This window comes from Phocoena phocoena, chromosome 16, assembly GCF_963924675.1.
Source record: "Phocoena phocoena chromosome 16, mPhoPho1.1, whole genome shotgun sequence".
NCBI lineage: Eukaryota > Metazoa > Chordata > Mammalia > Artiodactyla > Phocoenidae > Phocoena > Phocoena phocoena.
In genome coordinates, this window is record NC_089234.1 from 23,612,826 (window position 1) to 23,636,689 (window position 23,864).

The 23,864-nt window shown below is 42.3% G+C and overlaps 1 protein-coding gene across 1 annotated transcript in view; it reads right to left on the reverse strand.

Moving 5' to 3' along the window:
* Positions 1-1,798: 1,798 nt before the first annotated feature.
* SORCS3 (sortilin related VPS10 domain containing receptor 3) overlaps positions 1,799-23,864 on the reverse strand; it is a 595,228-nt gene continuing 573,162 nt past the window's right edge. The window contains exons 21-27 of the mRNA XM_065894299.1: positions 18,089-18,212; positions 16,351-16,463; positions 12,482-12,613; positions 10,621-10,720; positions 9,548-9,653; positions 3,795-3,955; positions 1,799-3,032 (exon numbers count right to left, since the gene is read on the reverse strand). Of these exons, the coding sequence (XP_065750371.1) occupies positions 2,968-3,032; positions 3,795-3,955; positions 9,548-9,653; positions 10,621-10,720; positions 12,482-12,613; positions 16,351-16,463; positions 18,089-18,212 (801 nt within the window). The 3' untranslated portion in view covers positions 1,799-2,967. The remainder of the gene's footprint in view (positions 3,033-3,794; positions 3,956-9,547; positions 9,654-10,620; positions 10,721-12,481; positions 12,614-16,350; positions 16,464-18,088; positions 18,213-23,864) is intronic.

The following is a 23,864-nucleotide window of genomic DNA, read 5'->3' on the forward strand; positions in this document are numbered from 1 at the left end:
GATTCCAGAGTAGTCAGTCAGTATCCAAAATATGGGAGCAAATTATTGACCAAAACTTCTGGTTTCTTGGGTTTCTGGGATCCATGGAAATTTATCACATATTTTGAACAATAAATAATTAAAACTCTAACTTGCAGCCCTCATTCTAGGCACTTAGTTCACATTCCATTATTAGCTTATGTACAAGACCGCCAGTTACACCTCCTTCCAAATTCCTTACTTGGTGTAGGAAAGAGATTTGTTGCTGGTTTGATGCATCAAACAGCATAAAAAAGGTTTAAAGAAAGGATATATGTCATGTTTGTTTCCTCTCCTCTCTTCATTTCTCCTGTTGAAATCTTTAAGACCTGAGTTGGAGTCCCACCTCTACCACTCACTGGGAGCTTGTGTCGGACTCAAAGGCCTTGGGGTCACCAAGACTTCTGCTCATTTGAGATGGGAAACTTGGATACTGATTCAAATGGGCCATCTAATGTAAGTTCCCCATGGGGGTCACAGAAACTGAGTAGGTAGAAGAGGTTGAACTATTGTTCTCAATTCTTCTTACCCTCCGTAGATTGGAATTATATATCCACACCTTTTGCCATGTAATTTAGTAATGCTTTGTACCAGAGTCTATTTCCCTGGCTCACTGATGTTGAACGTGGCCATATGGCTTTCTTTAGTTAATGGAACGTCAGTGATAGTAAATAGAGGGGCCATCTTGAGCCACGCCTTGGAGGATACAGTATGCTGCTGGCCTCACCTGGAATTCTGTAGTCCACCATGAAAATAACATGCCCTGGGTAGCTGCTGGTCTCAGAATGATGACAACTCATGGAACAGACTTCAAACAACTGAAGCCTGCATCCAAACTCCTAGCCCAGGAGAGCCTGGTCAGTCCCAACTGAGCTCACCCAAATCACAGCCAACCTGAAGACTCACAAGCAAAACATCAATATATGTTGTCATAAGCTAGTCGTTTTTTTTCTCTCACGGAGCATTATTGCAGCCACAGTCGAATAATACAACAGATCAAGACAACTGCCCAAAGAGAGAACTCTCAGCTAGGTATATAGCTTTGATGTACAAAAATACATTTATTTTCAACAATTTCAAAACCACTGTCTGTTTTTTTTTTACAGTAGAAATATTCAAATGGAACGATAAAACCAAGAACAGTATATGTACATATACTGTATATATAGATATGACTCATGCATTTGTATTCCAGTGTTTAGTACAAGTATTGCAATTGTCTGCCCCATTTAACCCTTGAAACGAAAAAGCAAGATCTTTAGAAATATTCCTAATTCTGATCTATGATGTAGCCAGTCCGATCTCTCAAGGTCACATTCTCTCAGGGTCTCACAAAGAAGGATGTGAACAATATCCCACAGAAATGAACAGGTAAAAAAATTCAGCCTTTTCTCCTATATATATATATATATATATATATATATATATATATATATATATATATATATACAGTATATCATTTTTATAAAACAAGTACGCTCAGGCTGATCCTGAAAAGCAAACAATGCTTACAGCATGGCTTAAAGTGACCCTCCTAAACAGAACTGACACGTGAACCGTGTGAACGGGCTGGGGTGCAGGAAAAGAGAACACTGGCTTTGAAAGTCACTCGCCCCAGATGCTAGAACTGCCTTCAGGGAACTGAAGGTAGACATCTGACTTCAAGGAGGTTCTGTACTTGTGTACAGCTGACGAGCAAGCAGCAGAGCTTTGCGAGAATCAACTTTGACTAAGATCGCTAAAGGCTACACCCCTCTGGGGACTGCAGGGTTTGCAGGGTCCCTCCCACCTCTAACTTCTCCCAGGCTGAGGCACTCACTGGGCTTAACCTAGTGCCCAAGGGACTTTTCTGGGGTAAGAAGAGCCCGAGAATTCCCCATAAGCATTATTCAATTCCATGGAATCCAACCGGAAAACAGAACGTCATCTTTTTAGATCCACTGCCTGGCTTCTTTAGAGAAAACCTCAGGCCGACAGCTATCCTCAACCTCATCCTTTTGGAGGGGAAGCCTTGTTTCCCCATCTGGGTTTCAGTTTGAAGTCTGTAGTGGGCTTCCTCTGGCAACTTCTTTCACATCACTGATGGGACAAAAAAAAAAACACCCAGGTTCTATGATGTCTCTCTCGTCCTTCCTTTGCTAGGCGTTTCGAAGAAGCCCTCCCCCCTCCCCCCTTTATCTACAGAAATAGAAACCAGCGATGGCAGGGACACAGAGATGCAAGAGTTAAGTGTGACAGACAACTGGAGAGCATCCAGAACCCAGCGTCAAGCAGGCCTGGGGGTGGGTCAGCTCTGAAGGTGGGTGCGTAAGCCAACAGACGCATCTTTCTTTTTTCTGTTTTCTTTTTTACTAAACATTAAATTATTTCTCAGGAAATAAAGAGCTACTTACATTGTAACTATATACAATAAGCCATCGGCAGCTTGCAATGGACATGCACGGGGCAGGGCCTCTTCCGACAGGTGTGCACGCTTCCTGCAGCTACGCTCACTCCCCACCAACCTTCCTCCTGCAGACCTAACTGGGAAATGGTTTACGTTTTAGGTGCGTGCTGGGAGGGAGGAGGCGGGTACTGGTGATTTGGGCTTGTGTCGGGGGGAGGATGGGAGGTTAGTGGAAAGCCAACCCAACTTAAAAAATAAAAAGAAAGAAAGACCGCAAGGAAAACAAGATTCCCCGCGCTATCAATGGCAGAATGAAACAAGAAAGCCATGGGAAGATGCATCCTTTGCCCTTAGCACAAATACAGCCACTCATTCCTTGCGTCTCATTTTAATCAGTTACGAATGCCTTCGCCTCCCAAAGCTAAGCATCGGCCTGCTATTTATGAAGGGGCCCTTGGTAAACAAAAGGTAAAAAAGACATTTTCATTTTTCCATAATAAGAGTCATAGGAACCATCAAAAATAAAAAGTCAGAAAGATGGTTGACCACGTGGCTTGTTGGTGTTAAACACTAGTGCAGTTGGGGATCTCCTTTGTGCTTTCGCTGTTTGCAATGGTGGCAATGCCTCCTGCAGGGGAGAGAAGACAGAGGGAGGTAAGGATGTACCTGTCACAAGGGCGTGGGTCTGTGCTTTATTTATTGCTAAATACCAAGCCACCTTAATGTGTGCTTATGAAATAGGGCACCTGGGTCGTCTATCCTACCAGTTCACTGGCTTATCTTACCTATGTTTAGCGTTTGCCATCTCCCACCCCAGCACACAAGGTAGGAGCAATACCTTGCCATCTTATACTCTGCTGATCACAATACTAATAGCCAACAGGTACTGAACACGTATTATGTGGCAGACACTGTGCTAATGATATATGTCATTTCCTGATCACAACAATCTTAGAAGGCAGATGCTATTATTCCCATTTCACAGATGAGGCACAGAGAGATCCCAGAGCTAGAAGATTGGTAGAGCAAGAAAATGAATCCAGGGCTATCTGATGGCAGAGTTCCTATTCACGTGATCATTGGGACGTATAATGCTTTTGCTTTATAGAAAAAATAAAGAGAAAGTCCAACAGTAATAGTTGGCCTCATCCCTCTCCCACTCAGACTCCAGCACTTTTGATCTTGATCTACTTCTAAGAGAAGAAAGTTCTGCCAATTTCAGGTGGTCAGAGGTGGCAGACACTTTAAAACATGATTATGTCGCTGTAGCCAACTGGTTTCTCCCCCGCCCTCCAGACTAGTCCTGCCTGAAGGACAGGCCACATGGGCTGGCTGACTCAGGGTCTGGAGGACAGAGGACTCAGCAGCCTGGTGACACCAGCACACATACCTATGACCCGGGTGTCCAGCTCTTTGTCCAGCAGTTCCTCGGGCTCGGTGAAGTCACTGAGTGTGATTTTGGGGGCGTTTTCACTTTGGCTCACTGACCCAATCATCTCCTGCTCCTTGTCGTGTTGGACTTGAGCATAGATGTTAATCCAGGGGATTTTCCTACATGGGGCAGAGCAAAATCAGATTACGATCACGGGGCATGCCCGACTGGGGCAACTGGGAAATCCTGGGTGTTAAGGTGGAGGAAGAAGCTATTTACAGGACCAATGTCAGGGAAAGGGGCTGGCCACCCAGATACTGTCCCCATGAGGCCAATGAATACAAGGAGAGACCCAGATGCCCAGGCGAGATGTAAGCCACAGAACTCCCGGAGACATGCACCTTCTTCTGAGGCACAAAACCAGCAGGTGTAAACAGAAGGGCAATGCTATCGACCAAGTGTGCACTAAAACCCTTAAAACATTTACCAGTTATTACGTTTACAAAGGAGCTGGACTTTGAGACTCATGAGGTTGTATCGTAGTGAAAAGACAGCTTTTTCTAAGTTTGTATCAGTTTCGTCAATTCACATTGGTTTTCTTTATGAATAGCCAAGAAATAAAAGACTTATAGCCATTGCTACCATTTTTAGAACACCAGCCATGGGCCAAGTATCTTAAATACTTCCATAGTCAGTTTCCTCATCAGTTCAATAGGAATGACAATAGCTTTCTTTTAGGATTGTGGAAAGGATTAAGGCAAGGATTAAGAGAAGCTAAATAACTTCCTTCAAAGACACAAAGGTAGGAGGTTTGGGAACAAGGCATACAGACTTGAGGTAGAAGGAGCAGGTAGGTTCAAACTGAAATCTGCTTGGAGTATTCATCTCCTGACCCATCTCCATCATCTCCTGACCCACTGTGTTCCAGCTTCTGTAGCCTCCTTTGACTTCTTCTAATCCTGCACTTCTCAAACTTCAATATGCTTATGCCTCACCAGGTTCTTGTTGAAATGCATTTGTTACTCTATAGGCCTGAACTGGATGAGTTGAAATTCTTCATTTCTGCCTAGTTCCCAGCTGGTACTGATGCTGCTGGTCTGAAACCCAAACTTCTGAGTTTCAAGATTCTGATACATCAGACTTGTCCCCACCTTGGGGACGAGGGGTGAATCAACTGTTCCCTCTGTAACACACCTCCTTCTACTCTTCTCGTGACGGTGTCCTTCTTGTCCTTCAGAATTTGGCTTACACGTCACTTCTGAGAGGCCTCTCCTGACCACCCAATCTCCACCCAATCTCTCCTGACCACCCACTCTCTCCCATCATAAATATGTAATTATGGGATGGTGTCTATGAAAGAAACGAATAGGGTGTTGGTTTAGGGTGATGGAATAGGCTATGTGTGTGGACTTGTTTTCTGTCTGTCTTTCTTTCCCACAAAAAGCCCCGTGTCTGCAAGGTCTACGTTTTCCATTTTCACTGCTCTACACTTAGCGCAGTGCTTGGCATGTGGTTTACGTTCAGTATTTGTCAAATAAATGAATAAATGACCTCAAAGCCTATGCTCTTTCTATTTTCATATAGTATGTTCTCAAACAAAAAGACCACACTTTTATCTTAGAATTTTACAGGTAGAAGAGCCCTCTCTTACCTCATTAAATGATGAGGGAAATTGGTCTGAAGTCCAGACACGTCATGAAGCTGATTACTGGCATAGATGTTATTAAAACTTGAGACATCTGACACCTACCCCAAAACAGAACATTCTGTGCAGAATCACTCTGTTGACCTAGTGCCAACCAGTGGTACTTTCAAGCATCTACATTCCCTTCCCTACTCCAACCCCACAATGAGGTAGAATGTGAGGCATTTAATAAGGTCTTCCATAGCTAATTTGGAAGGAAAGATCCCAAAATATGTTTAAAACATGGACAGTTTCTACTTTTCATTTATGTCCAGTTTTCATGTTTTTAATGGCTGCTTTCCATACATTAAGGGAGGTGTCCTCCTGACTCCTACTGGTCTAAACCTGCTTACTATAATTTACAAGAACCTTAAGTGAAGAGATTCTATGTGAGGCAGCAAACCGCAGGCTCCTCTAAATGTGTGTAATTAAAATTTCATGCTGGCCCTTAAGTTCTTCTTATCTAAATAGAAAGGCAGCCTAACGACTTAGATTTCTTCTAATCATAAAAGTACATATTACTCATGAACGTTGGGATCAACTGTAATATTTATTAGGTGCTGGGGGCAGTCAAACCATTCCTGCTCACACAAGTCTGGGTACTTCAGAGCTGTAGCCAGAGGTCACTGCCTCCCCTTTCCTGCTTTTTTAGTGATTGATACCTGTGAGGATTTGGATCCATTTGCCCTTATAAAGACTGTTCACTTTATTTTAATCTCTGAAAACGGGCATTTTTTTCCAATATTTTTAATAGATGGTTGGAAGGGAATGAATTTTATGTCACAACATGCAGCATTTAAAATTTTTTTCAAATTGCTTTTTATTTCTTAACACATCCACTTGTAGGACCGTTGAGACAATAAGTCAAGACTAAACCCCGCTTTTGCAGATAAGAAAGGTGGGAAATGAGATTTAGAGGCACGTCTTGGGCTATACATTCACGTAAGTTTTAGTAAGAGGAGTAAGATGGATCAATCCAAGTCACCTATATAAATTTCAGGTTTTTTTGTTTTTTTGTTTTGTTTTGTTTTTTGTGGTACGCGGGCCTCTCACTGTTGTGGCCTCTCCCGTTGCGGAGCACAGGCTCCGGATGCACAGGCTCAGCGGCCACGGCTCACGGGCCCAGCCGCTCCACGGCATGTGGGATCTTCCCAGACCGGGTCATGAACCCGTGTCCCCTGCATCGGCAGGCGGACTCTCAACCACTGTGCCACCATGGAAGCCCTAAATTTCAGTTTTTATTTGTTTGTTCCAACTATGATTAAGTATTAGAAGTCCGTGGGAGGAATTTAGAAAAAGCAAGGTAGGCTTCGCACTGTGATGAAAGCCTTACTGAAAAAAAGGCTGGAAGAAATATAAAATTTCAAAACTTTTCTTGGATAATAAGAAAAAACAAACCTACAGTATAGAAAGAAGGTCTTGTTAGGAAGAGTTTTCAGAAAATAAAAGCCATCTCAAAATGATTTTTAATTATATTGACTAAGACATCACAAAATAGAAGTCACTATCCAAGAATAGGATCAAATGTGGTCACTTAACAGAGGAAGGAGAATAGAGTTACCGTGATCCCCAAGATTCCTTTAAATAATTCTATTCTTCCTCTATTAAGTGACTACTTGGGACATTGAGATTGTTTTCAGTGCCTGGCACACAGCAGGTGCTCGATAAATGTTTGCTGAATAAATTAATGGCTTAATGAATTAATGCTGGAGATGGCAGAGAGAAAGTTTTGGGGTTTGAAAACAGCATGGCCAGTGATCTGGAAACAGAAACAGAATTACCCTCTCCCTAGCCTGTGCCATCAAAGTTGTTTACTAGTCAGCTGTAGCTATTTAAATTTGAATTAATTGAAGTTAAATAAAATTAAAAATTCAGTGTTTCCACCATACCAGTGGCTACTGTATTGGACAGTATAGATTATGGAATGTTTTCATCTTTGCAGAAAGTTCTGTTGGACAGAAATGAAAGAAGCAGAGGAGACTCTAGGAATCATGGATAAGAACCTGACCTTTACTTGTCAGCAAGCTATGCACCCTCCATATAGCCATCACTGGAGTTCCAGGTGGTGAGGAGGGAAAGGAGACCAAAGAAACAAAGGGAGATCCAAAAGGACCTCAGCCAAAGGGCTTGGGCACTGGGAGGAAAACTTCCAGAAAAGGTGATTAGAAAAGAAAAGGTAATTGATGATTGGTTACTCTTAATTGACCCAAACCGTTTATCCAGTTTGACTAGTATTTGTTTCCTGTATCCTGATTCCCTGCCAGGGACATAAAAAGGGTCGGCTGATATTTGGGGACAACAGAGGTAGAATAATTCAGAGATGCCATTAACTGGCATAGATTCAAGTATTAAAGTCTGCACATTAAGAGATGGCGACATTAGTAAGTTGACTGTCTACGGAGTTTAGCAACATTTACAAGAGAGCAGAAAACTTTCTAAGTCACAGGGCAGATCTTGTCTTAATTTGGAGACACCTGACACGAATACCTCTTTGCAGGACTTCTATTGGCCCTGGTCCTCAGCGAGCATGCAGGTCTAGGAGCCAGAAGGTGATACATTTGGGTTAATTGATCTTCAAGTCCCAGCAACCACCAGGCTTCCCCACAACCAAATCCTTGAATGAACAACAGTGTGCTTTGTGTGTAACTGAAGTACACCCATAAATGGGTGTTGCTTTGACCAGACTGTTCCTATACTGAATCTTTGCTCGCTCATTGGATATGAAGGCTTTTCCCCCTTCTTCAAAGGGAACATTGCAGGTGGGTTGACCCATCTTGATCCAAGAGGATGTGAACTCACATAACTGGTCTATAAATTGAACAGAAAGGTAAACCCCACCCTGTCCTTCTAGTGGAGACTGTTTAAGAATTCCTGCTGTTTTGGCTAATGCTGAGATGTCTGTTGAGTAAAACTGGTGTTTTTAAGCCTGAGAAATCCACTAGAGGAGAGCTGAGGGGGGCTGGGGGTGGGGGAGGTAGAGTGAAGCACCTTTACCACTGATCTCTTCCAAAATCTAAAAGCATTACCTTCAGCGTCTAGAAAAACTCCCAGGACCAAGTTATACTTTCAAAACTCATCTGACAATAATTAATTATATTTTTACTTTACCCAGGCTTCCTATGAAGCACATTTCTATGCCACTGATACGTCTGAGCCCTACTATATGCCAATTTGTAACAGAGGAGAAGCCTTTGGGACGCATATTATTTATAGCAGCTTAGCTTTTGTGATTTTTTATTATGTACTAGATATAGATATCACTACCTTGAAAACATATAGCAAACCTACAAAGTATTATTGTTTTTCCATTTTACACATTAGGAAATGAGGGCTTAGAGAGGCAAATTCAATTGCCTAAGGTTGCAAATGCTGAAAGTTAAAATTGGGTCTGATTTTCGAGTCCATACTCTTAACCAGCATATCTGTTGGTAGATGTATTACATTATTCAAATAATGGTACAGAATTATTGATTTCAATTTCTTGTCTTTAATAAGTATCCTATTACATCACCCCGCCTCTGGCCTGCAAAAATAACTTTTGAATACCTGTGGGGTTTGGTTTTCCTGATCAGTTTCCCTCTAGAAACAGGAAAGATAAGGAGGAGTATAAAATTGTATATTTTGGCATGCAAATTTAAACAGATGTTGGATATCAGCAATACAAGATAAGAAAATATGTGGGTGTGCATATATGCATAGCCAGATTTCAGCTGCATTTTCTCCACTTAACCACCCTGAATGGGTGGTAAGCTGTAGAAAAAGATCTCTTAAATATTTGAGACGTTACTTTAGAAACTTAGGTGAGGTTTGAAAACCCCTCAAACTTCTCTTGAAGAGAATTAACTGATTTCATAGGCTACCCCTCATCTTCCTAACTCAACATAATTATAAACTGGAGAGCGTTCAGATTCTTAAGCTCCTTTATTCCCTGACCCTAAACCATTCCTGTTCTTCGCCAACGCCAAGCAGAGCTTCAGGGACAGTTAAAATCACCTGTTTGGGATGAGTTTAGGAATGTCGGTTACAGGAGGAATCAGCTCCCATGAATCTAGACCCACGATTAAAACTGAGTGATGGTAGCACATACCTTTTAAATTTGTAGATCAAAAACACAGCCAGGCCGACAAACACCACTGACAAGAGCATAAGCATGGCTGAGCTGCTGTGCCCAGCACTGGAGTCCACCAGTGGAGCTAGGAAGAAAAAACAGACTTGCTCACTTGGAAGCTATTAGCTGGAGGGAGTATCTGATGGAGAAAGGAAGCCAGCTGGTCTCCATCCTTATATCCAGCCTCCAATTGTCCTGCATGCTATCTGGGCAGAGGAAGCTTGGCTTCAATGATGAGAATGGTACCCCTGATATACAGCTTCTTAGGAATCTGCTCTGCCTGGGGAAACTTGCTGCTCCTTGTGTAAACTGTACACAGCTACGGGGAGTAGGAATAGGGCTTGAATGTTCTGTCTCTTAGACAGCCCAGTTGCCTGTCAACGTGATTATAGGTGGCCCGTTGGGAACTCCAGATTAAACACTGATGGAGTGTTTCAATCTCTTCCTCTATACTGTTGTGGTAAAACACTGCTGGATGGGTACATTTGGAATCTCCTCATCTGAAAAGTTTTTATTAATTAGAAACGTTTAGCACATAGGCTTTCCCAGAGAGCCAGAGGTGGACGCCCAATGGGACATGCCTTTTTTTATTCCTTTCACAAATCAACCACCTAAAGCTGGTCACTTTTTCTACTTAGAGTTACACATTATAAATCAAAGAGAGTTTTAAAGTTATTTGATCTAGTCTTTCAACCAAGATTCACTGAATCAGAGAATCCTAGAAATTAAGAGAGCCTGAGGACTACCTCATATAACCCCAACTGTTATAGATAAAAAACATAGTAAAGTCCAAAGCCCAAAGAAATTGTAGGTTTTTCCCCAAGATCATCCAGGAATTCAATAGCAAAGCCACTTCTAAGAAAGTCTTCTCGCCACCTTAACAGGAAGCCTCAAGAAAGATGTGATTAAACTTTCTTTGCCATCACTACACAAAGCCATTTATGGAAAAGGGTTTGGTAACTATCTCCTCCCTTTTCTCTCCAGGATATCAGAGCACCATACTCATCCCCCGCCCCCAACCACCACCACCACGAATCCCAACAGGCACTCACCTAAAGTCAGCTGTGTGACGTACACAATTACTTGAATCCCTGGCTTCAGCTCAAACTGGACTAAATTTTGGTTTAGAGCGTTAAACAGCGTCTCTACAATCTGGGGAGGAAAAAAAGGGAGAGAGAGAGAGAGAGAGAGAGAGAGAGAGGCTGCATGGGAAGAAACGTCATGTGACGGTGCTCCCTCACGGAATAAGAAACCAGGGTCAATAGGCAAAAAATGACCGTGTTCACTCAGAGGACAGGATTTTGGAACATTTTTATCCATCTGGCTCTCCCAGCCCCTAGAGCCCTGTGAAGCCAAGGACACAGCTGGTATTATTCGCTTATACTGGAGAGGAGAGTGAAACAGAGAGAGGCGTGTCCACAGTCACCTAGTGAATTCGAGTTGACAACAGACATAGAGGTTCCATTCAACTCTCAGTTCAGTGCCTTTTAAGCCTGTATAACTTTCCATAGAGAGACCTGTTGTGGGTCCCAATGAAAGAAAGTCAACTGACCAACCGTTAGTTCTTTAACCTGAACAAGCAATATTCACAGGGAGAGAAGCCCCTGCCAGGATTAAAGCAGGTACATACACCCCAGCCCACTCCTCTGCTGTTTCCCTTTTAGAGACAATGGGAGGCAAACATTAAAGGAGAAGCTGCCTCCTTTTTAGGGATAATTCTTCCTCTTTACTTCTCCCCAGCAAGTCTCAGAACGCTTAACATTGACTTAATCACTGTGTAATTCCCACATGCAAGCTGAGGCAGACTGAGGCTGTCGTCCCTAACTCCTATCTCGCTGTACGCGCCTTAATATCACAGCTGCTATTCATCACCGTAATTACCTATTTATCTAAACGGATGGATATTGTAGCTTCCAAATATAGTTCACACATGCCACTTGCTATTTCAGAGTAAAGAGGTCTTGTAAAAGTGATCTACGCATTGAGAAGCTGAATTTATATCTGGCCAATTTCAATATGCAGCCCTTCAATGAAAGGATCCGCTTCATTTTCCAGAGAAACTGACCACGATGGCACCTGTGCAGCTCGCAGAGGACTGTGGATGGATGTGGGGATGCGGGGATGGCCAGGTGAGTAGCAGAGAGATGCGGAAGACATCTGTACAATGGCTAACTCGCATGGGAGCAAATGTGTTTGATTCGCGCTGATTTTTAGCAGCCTCCGTCTCACTTATTTCTACTTCTAACTTAGCATCACGGGAGCATGGAAGGGTAAAGCAAAGCACGGCCAGTTAAGACCCCAGCAAGGGCAGGAAGAGAAGGAGAACCATGGGACCACCACTGACTTCATTTCTAGGCTAGTACGCAGATCACGAGAACTCTATGCCATTTGATAAGGAGAGTAAATCACGAGCCCTTTTGGGAATGCTGCTTCCTTAGTCAAAGCAAGATGAGGCCATCCACCTCTTTCCAAAGACACATGTTTACAACCAGTTCATTTTCTTCCTAGAAGCAGAACTTCTATTGACTAGGATCTTTAAAGACAGGAAGCACATTTTCCCAGAAATAGATAGGGAAACTCAAATTCCTCTCTTCATCTCCCCCATCTCTTTTCCCCAGAGCAAGTCACTGGGTGGGAGACGTGAGCAAGTTGCAGGAATGGCAACTGTCGGAATGAATGACTTCAGGGGTACTCTTCTTGCCTGTGTAGCTGAATGCTCCAGTGTTTATGCATTTGTGTTTATTCTAGGTAAAGCTGATTGCTCTCCAAAGCCCTGGGTGCTAGACAAAGAGTGACAGTCTGATGGACCCATAGGAAAGGGCTCATCTCACTTTTTGGCTGGAAATACTTTGTGTCCCCTCAGATTATGAGGTGGAGGCAAGTCTCCGACCAAGTTAGTTTTCTTTCACTTACTTGTTCCAGGTCGCCTTCATTGCCTTTCCTCCTCTCTGTCAAGTTCTTGGGGGGAAGGATGAAGAGCTCTGCGGAAGTGGGGAGGCCAGGGAACACGGCAACTAGGATCTGCTCTTCTGGGATGCTGGTTACCTGCAAAGATGTTTAGACCAAACAATGGGGTCCTGGAGGAGCCAGCCTTCCCCAAGTCAATAACAAGGATACGGACTATAAATTTTTTGAAATGCAGCATTTAAGGCACAGTTTCCCATATATATCCAGGCTTCTTTTCTGTTTTCCCCTCGAACTGCTAGGTAGAGAATTATTAGTTTTACTTCCTCCTCTGCTCTTATATACATTTGTACTGAAACTAAAATACTACTACAAATGATTTTCAAAGTACTGTTTGCTGGCAATATTGGCAAAAGCTCCTCCCATATTTCCCATTTTTCTGCACTAAGAGGACTAGAGCTTCGGCGAAAACATGAACAGACTGGCTGCAAATGAAGAATAAGAAGTTGTAAACAAACATGGGAAAACGCAAATTAAAAAAAAAAGAGCAAAGCTCTTGTTTTCACTTACTAAAGCGGGATTTTTTGTTAAGTTACAGTAGCTAATACTGGTGAGGCTTCAATTAAGAGGTTTCCTCAACTGTTGCTGGCAGCACTAAAAATTGATACATATTGCCAATTTGGTTTTCAAAAGACTTACTGGAAGGTCATAAAAATATTCAGACCCTTCATTCAGTAACTGTAACTTGGAGTGTTTGTCCGAAAGAAATGATCCAAACTATAGGAAAAGCCATATGGAGGAAGAAACACTCAGAACATTATTTATGTCAGATAAATGGGAAAGACTCAAATATTCAAAAAAGTTAAGTAAATAATGGTTATACTACCATTAAGATGATCATTAGTGCAGAGAGGCAACGTGGAAAAACACCTAAGGGCAGCTGTATTCTCATCTATTACCTCACATTTCTTTGGCTACGACTCTATAAAAATCAAAAATATACCTAAAAAATAAAACAAAGCACTAAAAGTTCTGTTAAGATGTTGAAGTAGTGAATGAATTTTTCTATTCCTGAGTGTTTAGGAAAAGGATTATATTGTTTTTGGATAAAAACTAAACGTAAGCTTCCGTCTGAAGGCAAATTCCTTAAGAAAACAAAACTCTGAGTTCTCCCATGTAAATAAAGAGTAGGCCTGTTCTTTCCTATGTGTCTCTGGAAGGTCTTTATATCCAGAACAAAACTTCTTCTGTCGATCCAAATACGATATATATAGTTTGTGACTTGGCTGAAACACCTGCCTCCTCCAAGAAGTCTACCCTGACTATCTCGCCTGCAGTGAGCTGTTCCGTGTCAGTCTCTCGTCCCCAGCACCTCCAGATTACCATGAAAGGAACTTAGATCATGTCCACGGTAACATATGAGTATGTCTGTCTGCTACATTCTTTTCTCTCATAACTTCTTATTATATGTTTGTCCAGACATTCCAGCGGGGCGGGGGACGAACTCTGTGGCTACCTCATTGTTCCAAATGATGCCTGACCTGGAGGAAAGAATAGACACTGGATTGAATAGAACTGGAGGGGTTGTCTCTCGTTAGCTCAGCTCTGATTCTAATTTGGAACTAGAGATTGGAGTTAACGCCTAGGAACGTGGTGCAGGAAAGAGAGAGTACCAACCCGCAGAGAACTAGCAAGTGGCAGTCAGAAGCCTGAAAAGCCCTCCAAAGTGGGGAGGCATCCCCGTGCAGCCTGAAGAGGCTTTGCCAGATGCCTCAGTTTCCTATTGGGAGGCAAGATGGCCTTATCCTAACCAGCCAGGGGTAGTAAGTCTCAGAGACCAGACTGAAGTCAGACAATCACCCAGTTGAGAGAAGGGGATGAGCCTATGAGTGTTGCGGCTGGTGTGACCCTGTGTCCCAGGGAAGAGTGGTCTCAGGGTGCATCACTTGGTTAGGGACCTTGCAGGGACCTAACTCCAGTCGTACAAAATCCCACACAATCCTGGATGTTTCACAGTCGGAGGCATACAAGACCAATTTCATTCTCATCCCTCTCTAGGAACAATCTCTTTATAAAAAGATGTGAGGTGAAGTTCTTCTTGTGGACAACTCTCCACAGGAACGCTCTCATACCATTCTCTTTTATTTGTGCTTCTTCCTTCCTGGCAGCTCCTTCTCCGCGTCCTTCCCTGGATCTTTCTCTTCTGCCTTGGGAAGCATCGGCATATCCATCTCTGCCCTGGCCCCTCTCCCTCTCAGGGTGGGGTGGGGGGATCTAAAGAGCTCCACAGCCTCAGTTCCCACATTGCTACCTCCCACGGAAACCTCACTTGATCCCCAATCCATATACTCAACTCTCTTGCTTATCTTCATCCAGTTGTTTCTCACGTGCTCCAAATTCATATAAAAGACCAAATGATTACTGTTCCCCAAAGCATGTTTCTCCTACACAGTCACCATCTTGATCAATGGCAAGGAAAACCCTCTCCTTCCCACTCTTAAAATCAGAAAGTTTCTCCCTCCCTCTCATCCACACTGGATTTTATTAGTCACCAATTCTCTGCTCAACTGCCTAAGTAGCCTTTGAATCGTCCCTCTTCAGGATCACAGTAGGCTTTTAACTGGTCATCTTTTGTGAAATCTCCCCCTACACTATTCACTTTCCCACCTCTGGAGCCCATCCTCTGTATTGCCACCAGAATGGGTGTCTGAAACACAAATCTATTGCCAGAAATTTTTACCTATATTGGGTTGGCCGAAAAGTTCGTTCGGGTTTTCCTGTAACATCTGACGGAAAAAGCCAAACGAACTTTTTGGCCAACCCAATATAATAAAGAAAGAACACTTTCCAGAGCCTACGGGATGTATGTCAAACCCCCTTTGGCTTCTCAGACCCTTTACAAACTGACCAATCCATCCCTGCTCAACATTTCACACCTGCCCTTATAACCTATAGATCGGCTACACTAAACTGTCATGTCCCAAATATGCTGTGCTTTCCACGGAGCCTGGCTTTGCACACGCTGTTCATTCTACCTGAGAGACACCGTTCTCTCTCTGTTAACTACTATTTACCCTTTAAAACAGAGTTCAAGTATCCCCTCCAAAGACTATTCTAACATTTCACAAGTATTTACTGAATCACAAATGTGTGCGAAGCCTGAACTTTCCTGGACAGAGTGAACCGCACTTTTCTCTGTGCTCTTTTGAAATGCTGGCCATGCCTCTACCATAGAACTAGCTGCATATCAGACTTATCTCTACATTTGAATTGACCATGTTTTATTCGCTATTATAGTCCAGTGCCTAGGTGTGAGCAAAGGGTTAACAAAACCCTTTCAACTTTGTCTAAGGAAAATATGACCTCGGGCAAACTGTATAACCCCAGAGTCTGCTGCCATGCTCTGTTTCCTGACCTGCAGCCTTCTGATGGCCACATATGGTCAGTGGGAGTCTTGAAGTCTGAGTGGTTAAAAAACAACAACAAAAGCAAACAAACAAGCAAAAAAAAACCCAAACCTTGGTGGGCAAACAGCCAACTAAATGAATGATATTAGTAAAGACTCAATGAGTGGCCCAGCCATCATTTCATTAAAGGGGTCAATTTGCTGCCTTAGAAAAATTTAGGATTAAGATGGGGTCAATTTCCCATCCTTGAACACCGGATTGATTCTCTGTCTCTGTCTCTCTCCACCTAATCTCTCCATCTTTCCTTCCCATCCTTCACTTCCCCCCTTCTTCTTTTCTCTCTCTCTTTTTACAGAGAAATAATCTTTACTTAACTGCGGAATGGTGGTTTGCATCCATGAAAACGTATTCTGCACCACAGCATCTTGTTCTTTATTCATAAACATTTAAGCAAAGAAAAAGCCAACTTACTTTCACCAGAGCCCGCTTGATCACATTGGCAATATCTTGCCTCCACTCCGGAATGTCAGGATTGTGGTAATCCAGATTAGGAGAGAATGATAAGAGTTGGGACTGAAAGTATTCTGCAAGGAGAGAGCGTGTGTGAGTGAGGCTGAGAGAGGGTGTGATAGGCAAGGGGACTCCATGATCACTGTGCTTTAGGGAAAGGGCACGTTCTTTCATGTGGCCTCATCTCAAGTTCCTTCCTTTCAGCCTGTCTCTTGGCTTCTAAAAAAAAGTGGCATTTGGTGACTGGAAGTAAATTTGTGCTCCTACCATTTTTGTTTGTTTTTAAAATCTTAAGGACTTCTTCTTGTAAATGAACATTATCTGAAATGCAAGAAAATTGTGAAACTCCAGAAGAAGGGGACTTTTGCTGCTGCAGGTGGTATCAGGCAGTGGCAACAGTAAAGCATTAATAAATGGGCTAGATTAGAATGAAGCCTTTTCTTATCCTTCCCTTAGTTCCATGGACCCTGCTAGAAAAACTGCCTCAGGGGCTTAGAAAACAGGTCAAAACCCTGTATCTAGGGTGTGGGTAACATTCAGTTTCTCAATCTGATTGGTAGGTACACAGGTGTGTCCACTTTGTGATAATTCATGAAGCTAAAACACTTATGATCTGTGCACTTCTCTGTATTTAAAAAGAATTTTTTTAATTGAAGTATAGTTGATGTACAGTGTTGTGTTAATTTCTCCTGTACAGCAAAATGACTCAGTTGTATACATACTTTTTTATATTCTTTTCCATTATGGTTTATCCTAGGAGGTTGGATATAGTTCCCTGCGTTATACAGTAGGACCCTGTTGTTTATCCATTCTAAATGTAGTAGTTTGCATCTAATAACCCCAAACTCCCAGTTACATTCCAATAAAAATGTTTACTTAAAGTCTTCCAGGTGCCCGATGAGAGAGGCTGAGCCTCAAGTTTGCAGAGTTGTAGGAAAAGGCACTCACCTGGGGTGAGGTGGAAGAAATACAGACTGAGTCAGAGGATCACACACCTCACTCAGTACAACTTTCTGGAAAACCCTGGTATAGTGGCTGTTTTTAGGGTATGTGGGAGGTTTGTGGGATGGTGGTAGAAGCACAATTTGATTTAAAAGAAATTTAATAATTAAGAGTGGCTCTCCAGGACTAACAGAATGGTGGCCCTATTTACCACTCTCCCGCCTTGCTCTGTCTTTCTATTCTCAGCCTTAGTCTCAGCCTTTGCAGCCAAAGATCAGAATCTCAAACAACAAAGAAAACACATTAGTTATGTGTAGTTCATCTCAGTACCTAAGCTGTGAGTTCTTCAAGAGCAGGGACCATGACTCCTCCAGCTTTTGAAATCACTGGTCCCCATCCTAACAAAGAATGGATGCCACATGTGTGTGAGAGATACCTTGGCAGGTCATCAGATCTAGATGCTTCTAAGAGAGTCTTTCCAGCTCAGCATTCCTTCAACTTATGATACATCTCTGTCTAATGGGACCATCAGGTTTTGATGCAGACACATCACAGAAGACAAGAAATGCATGTCCGTGATCTGCTTCTCTAACAACCTCCGTATCTATTCAAGAACAAGGTAAGAAGTAGGTTTGGACACCTTTTGTGGACCTACCTAATTTTCCTATGCCCTGGGGCATTTCCAAAGCAGTCAGCGATTGCTGCTATGCTGTATGGAGGGGATTGGCTGGGCAGGAAGGGGCATCACGGGGCTTACCGTGAACTGCGATATCTTTTGTGTCCTGGATGAGGGCATTCCCAGCAGCCACCTGGACAGTGATGGTATTGGTTCCCTCTGCTAGGAATGTGAAGGAAATGCTGCTGTCCAAGGTGATGAGGGGCTAAAAGAGAGAAGCAGGAACACTTATTTAGTCCTTTATGGGATATCAGATTCCCTCCTTTCCTGTAAATCTCAGACTGTCACCAATCTGCATAGCATTTGCATATCCCCAAGGGATCCTAACTTGAAAAAGGAAAAAAAAATGCACAGCTTTCTGAAACTGTGATTGTATATCCAGTATCCAGGAAGAGCATTAATAGACTTGAAATGCACTGTAAAATGTTAATTCTGAGAGATGAAGAGAAGACTGGGCACCCTGGATTTTGCACATCATTCCACTTCTCCTGGGGCAAAGTAGAAGCATCTTTTGTTATCTATTCCTAGTGACTCTGGGAATAGACGATCACTTTTCTCTTTTCCTCTAATATTCCGTGTCACTTATATTTTCATCCCGTATTCCATCGGGCTGTAAGATTTTTCAGAGAAGTGACCACATCTAACTTATTTTTGTATCAACCACCCTTGGCAAATTGTCTTACATCTAGCAGAATCCGTATATAACTTGGATGTATGGTCATATTATTGACACTTTGTTTGGTCATATCTGTGTTTTCCATTGCAAGGCATTTCTAACAATTTAAATAAGTTGGAAAACATATAAACATGCATATCTGTGCTCACTTTTTAATCTTTTTTCCCTTTCTGTTTTCTTTCCTTGATCATAACAGACAGGGACTTGTCAAGGATAAAGAAAGAGAATAAGCGTATTTTTTTTCTTGGGAATTAGGATCTTGATAGAAGCAGGTGCTTACTGGAGAGAAGAGAACGCAGATTCTGCGACTGAAGAGTCATTATTCAGTGATTATCTTGAAGCCAGTGCCCTCTCGAGTTATCTGGTGTTTGCAAGGTAAGACATATTAGTAGGAGGCTTCTCTAAGGCAGCTCGTGAAGAGATGTCACAAGTGCAGATGAGCAGACCCCTCTCCTCTCTGTGTGTTAGGACGACAATAGGATAGAGTAATGATGTAGCCAGTTGGGGATGTGTAGAGTTTCCCTTTTAAAATGTTGGTATCGGCCAGTGTTCACACAGCACACCCGTGCACCTGGACCCTGCAGAGGCTCAGAGAGGCAGCTTTCAGACAGCGTCCCTCCTGCAAAACTGAAATTCCTCTCTAGCTCAGAATTTTCAACTGGGCCTCTGAAACAATAATTTGATTTCTTGGCTTTAATATTCTATTGCTCTATTTTATGACCAGGCTGATGGCTGGAGTTGGACAGGATTAGAGATATTGCCCTAAGCTTTCTGACACCCTTTCTTCTCTGCTTGCTAAATGAAAGAAAGAAGTGAGTACTGAAAGTACTTTATCTTTATCTTAACTAAGGGTAAACCCCAGAGCCCAAGCATGCTTCTCCATACTTATGGCTCTGTGATGATATGCACAAGGGTACGGCCTTGTTAATTAAACAACAAATGAGGTACAAGTAGGTTCTGTGATGAAAATCAACGCCCATGGGCCAAAAGTGGCTGTTTAGTGTCCTGTGTTGAGAAGGAAGCTGAAGTTAAGCTGGGCTCAGCATGGCAATGTCAGCCACTGACATGGAATAAAGGAAGAATGTGTGCCACTGAGTTACCACCTTTAGTATAACAAGAACAGAGACTTGATACTCTGGCTCTGTTACTATTTTAATGAATTACCTTGGGCAACATTTGTCCCCACTGTGTGCCTTAGGTCTTTATCTTTTAAATTAAAGGTTTGGGTTAGAAGTTGTGAGGGCTCATTCAGGAATCAGAACACATAGGATTGATGAATGGCTTTTGGCAAATTTTCTAGTTCCTACTAGTCAACTCATTATGACTTACCTGTCAGAATACCTTCAACTGCTTCAGTACCTAGGTCATATTCTTTGGAAGGAAAATGAGATACCTCTATATACCAAACACAATGGCTAAATTTTCTTTAAAAATAATAATATCAAATATTATTGAGGATGTGGAGCCACTGGAACTCTCATCCATTTTTGGTGGGATGTACAATGGTGCAACGATGTAGGAAAAAGTTCAGTTTTACAAGAAATTGTGATAATTTTTTCCAAAGTAGTTGTAACATTTTATATTTATGACTTAGCAATTGAAGTCCTAGGGATTTAGTCAAGATAAAAGAAAATATCCACAAAGAAAAGAAAATGTTTATAGCATTCATACTAGCCAAAAACTGAAAAGAACCTAGGAGAATTTATCAATAGGAAAATGAATAAACAAGTCATAGTATATGCATATAATGAACAGAAAAGAACAAATATTGATATACACAACAGTATGGATAAGTCCCAAAACCATAAGAAATGAAAGAAGCCTTATATGAAAGAATTAACATGATATGATTACATTAAAAGAAGTTCTAGGAAAGGCAAATCTAATTCATGATGAAAAAAATAGTGGCTGGTTCTGGGGGTTGCGGTGGGAATTGACTAGGGGCATGAGAGAACTTTTGGGAGTGATGCTAATACTATATATCTTGATAGGAGTTTGGGTTACAGGTATATGCCTTTGTTAGAACTCAGGAGCTACACACTTCAGATCTGTACATTTCATTGTTGATACATTTCATACCCCCCTGGGGGGAAAAGTATAAACAAATAAAGGACTCTAGCTAACGATTTGCCACCTAAAGCATTTAGGACAAGGCATGTAAGTGCCTGAAATAAATCAAAATTTAAGATCGGTGGATGGCTGAATAGAGGGATGGACAGATAAACAGACACGATAAAACAAGCACAGTAGATGTTAATGATGGAATACAGATGGTGGGTATGTGAATGTTCACTTCAACTTTAGTTTGTGTTTGAAGTTTTTAATAATAAAATGTTGGGAGAGAAACAAAACAAAAAAGGAACAACTGATGTGGTGTTTTTTTGTTTGTTTGTTTGATCCCATGAATTGCTCTGACCATAACTGTATCACATGGTCCTTCCATTTTGGTTACTGCCCTCAGCTATCTCTAATCTCTTCCCAGCTCTCAGCCCCAGGATACTTTTCTCCACTAACGGTTGTCTCTTCAGGGAATCTGCACGACTATCACGTCATCTTCTTCAGCTTTCAGGGGTCTACATGGCCCCCGCTCTCCTTTCTCTGCACACCCGTCTTATCTTAGGCCTGGGTGATGGTGCTGTACCAGACAATGATACCTCTTTCTGAGAGGAGTGGAATTCCTCCTGTCCCAGCAGATTTGGTCTCCTCTCTATCTGGCTGCTTTCCCAGAAGATCCAGGAACCAAACAAGGATGCGCGTCTGCAGGACAAGGGAATGCCATCCCACCAGCCGGTCGGGGCTCTGAGCCACAGCAAACAAACTGTGTTGAATGTGAACACTTGGCCCCCAGGTAACAGGCCCCAGGCTTCCACCCTGGGGAAATGGCAGAAGCTAATTTTGTTTTCCAAATTGCTTTTGTTTTTCATCAGCTGTTGTGACATCATGGCTGATTTCACCTTCCTTGCAAAGCTGGAACACTCCACGGGATTCTTGAGTTCTTCACTGGCCACCCATGTCTAGTGCACAGCACTAAATTAAATCAAGTATTTTAAGGTTCCTTTACTAACTCTACTAGGCCAGCAGACACACTTATTAAGCCAGAACTCTGTTAATCCCAGCAAATTGGCCTGTTAGAGCCCCACAAATCCAAAAGGCAGCCAATTGACTTCTCCGTGTTTTGTCCAAGCTGCAGGGCCAGCCCACAGCAAGGCTCATGTCCTACCTAGGCTGCATCCCTGCCCACAGAGGATCCCTCATGTGCAACAGGTCATGTATTATCCACTAAGCCCAGCAAGCCATCAATGAAGCCCTGAGTAACTAGTTAGGAGATTCCCACGTGACTAATGGATCCGGGAGCTTCAAGGAAATGTTTGGATGCAGCCTACACCAGATTCCCAATACATAGTAAGTCAAGTTAATATCGAATATTATAAAATCCCCACAATTTAAATGTATACCTTGATAAAACCTTCCATTCCTAAATTGGACAGACTATGTAATCACTACACTTGCCTCACTTAAAACTTTAGAAGATTATATATGTAGAAAGTGCTTTACTTTATGAAGTGGAGAAGGCAAGATATATAATTGTGGATATGTTATGATGAGAACTACATGAGAGAAAAGTCTAAAATACATAAAAAGACCAAAAATAAATAAAGTAAATAGTACCTAAATATGTGTTATGACTATGGGAGTATTTTGAAAATTTATAGTTTTGGGGAAAAAAAATTCCCTCAAACACACACACACACACACACACACACACACACACACCCCTGTAAAAACTCTTCAAAAGTATCTCATTGTTGAAAATATCACTGTCCATGAATCTGGTTCTATCTTCCACTATCCTATCCTAAATCTAAGTTTCTATGACAAACTAAAACACATCCGGTTATGTCATTCAAAGCCATTTGTCATCTATCCTCCCCAGTTTTAGTTTTTTATGCAATTTCTCCCCAAATGAATCCCTCTTTCATAGTGTCTGTCTACACAGAACACAAACAGGCCCAAAGCCTTACCAGTGGGCACAAATCCCTTCCCCTCCTCTCTGGCCTCAATTCTACCACTCCTTCAACGCCAGCTTAGGACCAGCTTCATACACAACTTGCTCCAAGACCAAGAAGCCCTGCATCCATCACCCCCTAGGCTGCCTGGCTGGGCCACTAATGTTACATTCCTATTACCATTCCTTACAGTATCTATTTTGGGATGTTAACCTCATCTTCTTGAATAGACTGTTTCTTAAGGGCAACAAATGGAATTTATACTGCTTTGTGTTCCTCATAAGATTTAGCACAAAATACACGTTCTCGAGAAAGATCCACGGAGCTACTGATACAATTTAGCATCCCCCGCTGACAGACTTGTAGGTATACGGGCCTATAGTTGGATTTCAGGAATGCTTGCTCTCTTCTCTCTATTTGTACATCATCACGCTTGCTCACCGATCATTGTGTGCGTGTGTTCATCTTGCCTTCTCATCAGGGTTGTAATCTCCTTGAAGATAGAGACAAGATTGTAAGTGCTCTTCTATTCCTAAGGGCACCAAGCAGAGGGTTGGCTATAAAGGTTTGTGGGGAGTCAACTGATTCTTATTGGGAGGTCGATTTAATTCAACCACCTGGGCAAACCTGTCCAATCCAGTTCACCTGGTCACAAGACATAGAAACAGACACACACATACACATACACAGGGGATCATTTCTCCTTCATCAGTGATGTTCTAATGATTAAATAATATATATGAAGAGCCTAGTGCAAGGCCAATGCTAGAAAGAAATGCTCAAAATTAGTATTAGCTCCTTTTAGAGATCGGTTTGTTCATCAAAGGTAACCACATAGCTCGACACTCAGAGCACTCACCAAGACACCCAAAGACACTCATTCATTTGCCAGGAAAATACAAAGCTCACTAGATCAATTTCTGGGCACTGTGGCCACATTGATGTGTTTCTGTCATGGTGCTTGCAAAAGCACTGAAGATGTAACTCTTTTAAATGGATGGAATAACCATGCTTGAAGGTGGGAGAGAAATCTCTAGAACCATGTCAGATTTGCCACTGAGATGTAGATGCCATTGATGCAAAGGATGAGCACAACAGTGACTGGATGTGTCCTAAGCACTTAAGTGCCATTCTTTACTTAATCCTCAAAGCAATATTAGACTGTAGTAGCTAC